Genomic DNA, 6409 nt, shown 5'->3' on the forward strand with positions numbered 1-6409 from the left:
TGCAAAAATGTTTGCAACATTCATTGACCTCTTTGAGCTCAGCTTTACATTCACATTTTACTAGCTGGGGATTCTGAAATTGTAGTCCAAAAATTAACTTTTCAAATCTCTGGACACAAACAGCATTAAAAGGAGTAATTCAGGAATAATTCAGCCAAAGGCAAAATCACTGTTTGGTCATGGAAACCACTGGATGGCCTTAGGCAAGTCACACTCTCTCAGCTTCAGTGGAAGGCAATGGCAAAGCCCCTCTGAACAAATTCTGCCAAGAAAACCCTGTGATAGGTACACCTTAGGGTTGTTATAAGTCAGAAATGACTTGCACACAACAAGAACAACATCTAGGGGCATATAATGCAAAACATATATTGTGCCTTTATAAAAAATAAAAATGAAGGGATAGGCATTTCCCTTGACAGAGAATTAAACACAGGCCATAGTGGTAGGAGTGCTAAATCTGGACTACTGCACTAGATTCTCAACATTTTGTTTCTTTGTTATAATCTCACTCTTGAGACAAAGCTGGAAATGAGTGCCTCTGAAATATTAATAATTCCTAATAGATCCTTGTCACATGAGGCTGGCTTTCTGATGATACTCTCTCCCATCTGCTCCTCTCCCTCCCCAAAATGGGAGTTAATTGAATCAATGAAGTGAACAGCACAGCTATCCAGCATATGCTGACTTTCCCTATCAGCCCTAGTCATTACTGGAGGAGCCTTGTCACTCATCATTGCTCGATTACACCACTTGGCCTGCGAGGGGATTTGATGGAAAGTGTCCAATGGGGATCCAGGCTGTTCCCAAAGCTAGCTTTGCAAAGCTCCTGATAAAAGGGGGATTCCATTAATGAGGCAAGAAATGTTAGGACAAGAGGCAGTTCGGCAAATCTGGAAAGAGGTAAGGGGATAGTTTTCTGTGAGGCTTAGAGGGACAGATGGGGCTCTGGGCAGTTGGGGACAGGGGAAATGGACAAGCTATGCTCTTGTAAGAATATGGCTGTTGCTTCTGCAAAGGGTTGATATAGCTTTCTTTGGCTGTGACAGCAGACTAGGGCTGGATTGGCACTGCTGGAATAACTTAGTTTGAAACTGCTTTACTTGGCTTGGCTCAAGGTTGTGGAGTTCTGGAAATGGTAGTTTGTTGTGACACTCTGGGGCCACAACAAACTACCATTTCCAGAATTCCACAGCCTTGAGCCAGGCCAAGTAAAGCAGTGTCAAACCGGGTTATTTCAGCAGTACAGATCCAGCCTAAGTGAGAAGCGCGACTTGTAAAATACAAGGAGAAATTAGGGAAGCATGCATTTATTCCCATTCTAGTAGGCTGAGTGAGTTCTTGCTTCTGCTTCAACTGTTTCTCTGTGGTCCAGTTCTTAACTTTAATTCTGCTGGAGGGGGCACACTTATATAGGATGCACAGAGTGGTTTTTGTACCCTGTTTTTGCAGAGCATTTGTTTGTTTGATCCAAAAAGGTCTTGCAGTTCTCTGCTTCCAAGGAAACGGGGAAGGGCAGGCAGCTGAGTTAATGTAGCAAAAGGATGGGCAGTTAATCCATGCTGAAGTGATGGCCAGCCTACACACAGGTGTTAAAGGGACAGCTGTCAAGTGAAAGACCCCAAAAACAGACTGCAGGGAGCTTTTGAACAATATATGATAACATACATATAGATGCAGGCTTTCTTCACCCCTTTCTTCAGTGCCTTTGTGAACCCAGCAGTAAACCTCAGCACATCAAAGAATTCCATCTTTCCCTTCAGCCCTGCTGCTGAGAGAGGAGAGAGTGAGTAGTGGCAGCTGTTGGGAAGTATGGCCCATTTGCTTTATTGATGCCACTTTGGGAACGAGATCTGGTTCCTCTGTAAGAGAAAATGTATAGGGAAAGGGCAGAGCGAAGAATTTAGAAGCTGGAGAAAAATAGCTGACATGTTTATCATGGCCATGTAAGTCATGGCCACATAAGTAACAGGGGGAAAAAAGCATGCTAATGATAGGTCCGGTCTGAAGCAAAAATAATCTGTTGGTTTTGTTGCTGCTGTTGCTTCTTAAATTGATGGATTTGTTTGTGCTTTTCAAATACAATAATCACTACCTTAATTTACAATTTATATGTGCATTTGTATCATTTCTTAACTTGCACTACAATATTAAAACCTAATCTTCAGAAAGTTACTTTGTTTCACTGTAGCTCTTATAATCCCCCAGTGGCCATCCTGGCTGAACATTTCAGACATTTGATCGTTAAACAAAATGACTTTGATTCAAATCTGAATTAAAGGCCTCCTTATGATAAATGGCTGATAGGGTGATAAGCCAGTAACTGGACACTGTCATTTCAGATTGCAGGTGGGAGCCCACATTACTAAATGCTCCTCCCTACAAAAGCATTCCTTGCAGATACAAAAACTGTCATGTCAGGGAGAATGATTCTGACCAATTATTCCTTACATGCTAGCTTTCTGTGTACCAGGAATTTTGCAGTACAGGTTGAGTATCCCTTACCTGAAAATCCAAAACCCTCCAAAACCCAAAACTTTTTTCATAGGTTGTTGAGATAGTGACATCTTTCCTTTCATATGGTTCAGTGTACATAAATGTTGCTTCATACACAAAAATATTTTTAAAATATTCAGGCTTTGTGTGTAAGATAACCTGAAAGATAAATGAATTTCATGTTTAGACTTGGATTCCATCTCCAAGATATTTGATTATGTATGTGCAAATATTTGAAAATATGAAAAAATCCAAAAGCTGGAACACTTCCAGTCCCAAGCATTTTAAATATGGGATACTCAACCTGCAATATCATCCATAGACAGATTTATCACTTCATCTACTCTTTATAAGGAACCATTAATGCTTGCTGAATCTATACGGGTGGGGTGGTGGAAAAATAAATGGAAAATAAGAAATGTACTTGTTATCTGGAATAACCCTCATGGGTGCTTCTTTGTAGAACTAAAATGTGATTGATTGGACAGCATATAGAAAGTGGAAACTGATTAATAAAATCAACACCTGAAATGAGAAATAAAATCAAAACCTGCAGTGGGAAAAATGACAAACAAGTATTTCAGATATATGTTTTAATCTTATAATCTCTCCCACAAGCACATAAAAATAACCAGAAAAAGATAAGATGTTGTCTTCTTTCCAAAAGAGGCTTATCAATGGTTCCTCTTCAGCTTGGAGAGAAGTGACTAGGAGGGTGCCACAGGGTTCTGTCCTAGGCCCAGTGCTGTTCAACATCTTTAACAGTACTTGTGTGACTTGGATGATAGAACTGAGGGCATGCTTATCAGATTTGCAGATGACACCAAACTAATACCCCAGATGACATTATCAGAATTCAAAATGACCTTTGCAGATTAGAAAGCTGGGCCAAAACTAACAAAATTAATTTCAACAGGGAGAAGTGTAAGGTACTTACAGCTTAAACAGCTTTAAAAAGCCCATATGATTAATCAATGGGAATACAGGGATCAAGGGAAGTAATAGTACCACTGTATTCTGGTTTGGTCAGACCTCACCTGCAATACTGTGTCCATTTCTGAATAATGCTGTTCAAGAGGTATGTAAACAAGCTGGAGTGTGTCCAGAGAAGGGCGACCAAAATGGTAAAAGATGCCCTATGAGAAGTGGCTTAGGGAACTAGATATATTTACCCTGGGGAAGAGAAGGTTAAAAGGTGACATGATAGCCATGTTTAAACATTTGGAGTGTTGTTATACTGAGGATGTAGCAAGCTTGTTTTCTGTTGTTCCAGAGACTAGGGTACAGAGCAATCGAGTCAAGGTACAGTACAGGAAAAGGGATTCCACGTAAACATTAGAAAGAACTTCCTGACATTAAGAGCTGTTTAACAGTGCCTCAGACTGTGGTGGAGTCTAGTTCTTTTGAGGTTTTTAAACTGAGGCTGGATGGCTATCTGTCAGGAGTGCTTTGATTGTGTATTCTTGCATGGCAGGGGGCTGGGTTGGATCGCCCTTTATTTTTCTATATCTAGAAAAAAAATCAGTGTCATGTATGACATTTAGGCCTATGGAAGTCACAAATAAGCTAGCTTATTTTTTTTTCTCTTTTTTAACTATATCAGTGAGATATGTTTTCACTTCTTTTGCACTGATGTGATATTATCATTTCTCCCCTTCTCACAGTTATCCATGAAGGAGGTTGGGGATGGACTGCATGAACAGATGAACTGCATGATGGGTGCACTGCAAGAGCTGAAACTCCTCCAAGTCCAGACAGCTTTGGAGCAGCTGGAGATTTCAAGCAACCCAAACCAAGTTTCAGGAACTGGGCACCATCAATATTGTCAAAACAATAAAGAGGTGCCAAGGGCAAGGCGGGAAACCAGCAGACAGAATGAGAAACTGCTGGGAAGTAGTTATTTGGATGGCTGCAGTTCCTCATCCTCCTTGTGCTCTACTCAGGTGTCACAATCCACCAGCCCACTTTACCACATTACTTTGCCAGACAGTAGCCATGGGCAGATGGCATCATCCCTTAACAGCATAGGTAGTGAGGAGTACTATTATGCCAGTGGACCTTCATCGACAGTGAGCACTGCAGAGTATCATTCACCGAGGACACTTGAATCATCCAGTGAGCACATGAGTAGGAGTTGGTTTTCCCAAGACACAAGCAGCTTCTCTGATAGTAAATCAGGTTGTGGAGAGTGCCAGTTTTCTGATGAAACCAATGACTGGACTTCGTCACTCATGTCCCAAAGCAGGAATCGACAGCCTTTGGTTCTGGGTGATAATATCTTTGCTGATTTGGTTGGAAACTGGTTGGATTTGCCTGAGATAGACAAAAAAGGAGAGAAGAATGAGACACCCTTGTCAAGCAGCAAGTCTCAGGAGTTCTACAGAAAGTTTTCCCTCACAACCAATATCTTCAAGAAGTTCTTAAGGAGCGTTCGGCCAGACCGAGACAGGTTGCTCAAGGAGAAACCTTGCTGGTTGCCAACGGAAGACAAAGAGACTGAAATCTTAAAAAGGCCCAAAAAATTAAACAAACAGAAGGGGACCTTTTATTTCCCAGTCCATGGGAACATATCAAACACTCATGACAAAGCAGAAAGGTGCCAAAAGAAAGAAACAAACAAGGCCAAGGCCAAACACTATGTCAAGAAGATCCACAACACAATAGAGCACACTCAGGCTGGGTTTGATTTTAACACAGCTGTGTGGGTCTGAATTTCCAAGACTCATCATCTCATTTGCCAAAACTGTTCAGTCCCAACCAAGAGACAAACTATTTGTCATACATGGAGTAGTGTGAAAAAAGGATGGATAAGGTGGTCTTCATGAAGCATATGGACACAAATCATTTCCACAACACAGCTTGTTTACCACACCTGTTTGATAAAGGGAATCTGATTGTATAGAAAAGCTCTCCAAAGCTAATGCTAGAGAGAGCCCTTCATAATTTGTGGTGGGTGGATGTCAGAGGAGTGTCTTAGCCAGTTCCTCAATTTTTCCACCTATAAAGGCTTCAGGTTTGCCAAACATATTCAGTTCATTTCTAATTCAAGTAGCAACAGAATGTTAGACGTGTGTGTGTATTTGTATGGTGTGTGTGTGTGTGTATTAATTCATTATTTCCTTGTGTGCACTAAATCCTGGTTTTTGTACCAGGCAAATGAATAAGCACTTAATAGTTAAATTAAGAGTGAGGCATGAATCTGTAAGAATAGAAAGACTGTCTGACTTGAATAATGGCTGAGTGAATTTGGTACAGCCAGTCATCACATTGCATTTTGACAGTTCTTTTTTAAAAGCATTATTTCCAATTCACCCCACATGATCTTTACTGTATTAGAATGTGTCTAAAGAGTGCTATGTAGTAACTAGCCATCCTGTCACAGCAACTTTAGGATTAGCAGAAGTTCTTCACCTGTTCATTTTGCCCTCAAAGCCTTAAATTCTTGATGCCACACTGAAGTCCCACATTGCAATAGATTTTTATCTAGTTTTGTTGTTTTATTTTGCATTTCTTGTTGTGTACGGCTTTAGCCTTGTGAGAATTAGTTCTCCTGTGGTCCACTCTCCAAGAGTGTATTAATAAAGTGATGTTCCTCTCTTCATTTCTAGTGAGGTGGGCCTGTTTGTACGCTGTGATAAACTTGCAGACTAAATACAAAATGCAGCTGCAGGAGGGTAATCACCCCTCCATTCCCGCTCTCATTCATACATACATGTGTTTATTTGTTTATATTTGTGCACATAGTATAACAAAGAACTGGACATCATTATTATGTTTGGGTGGAATTTTTGTGAGTACCAGGAAAGCCATTGCAAATGAGGAGAGTTCTACAACCAGAATGGATTAAATAAAATGCAGGACTGTGAAACAGCAAGGAAAGCTATGATTAGAAACACCAGTCCCTTATTGTTGGTTC

General features: G+C 40.6%; 1 protein-coding gene across 3 annotated transcripts in view; it reads left to right on the plus strand.

The window, feature by feature from the left end:
• Positions 1 to 6081, plus strand: part of INKA2 (inka box actin regulator 2) — a 49245-nt gene extending 43164 nt beyond the window's left edge. For 2 of the 3 annotated variants that reach the window (XM_042464585.1, XM_042464583.1), the window contains exon 2: positions 4158 to 6081. In XM_042464585.1, the coding sequence (XP_042320519.1) occupies positions 4158 to 5204 (1047 nt within the window). In that variant the 3' untranslated portion in view covers positions 5205 to 6081. Of the gene's footprint in view, positions 1 to 756; positions 901 to 4157 lie in introns of those variants that run through there. The other variant, XM_042464584.1, reaches the window with a different exon arrangement.
• The last annotated feature ends 328 nt before the right edge of the window (positions 6082 to 6409 follow it).

The sequence above is a fragment of the Sceloporus undulatus genome, chromosome 4, assembly GCF_019175285.1.
Source record: "Sceloporus undulatus isolate JIND9_A2432 ecotype Alabama chromosome 4, SceUnd_v1.1, whole genome shotgun sequence".
NCBI lineage: Eukaryota > Metazoa > Chordata > Lepidosauria > Squamata > Phrynosomatidae > Sceloporus > Sceloporus undulatus.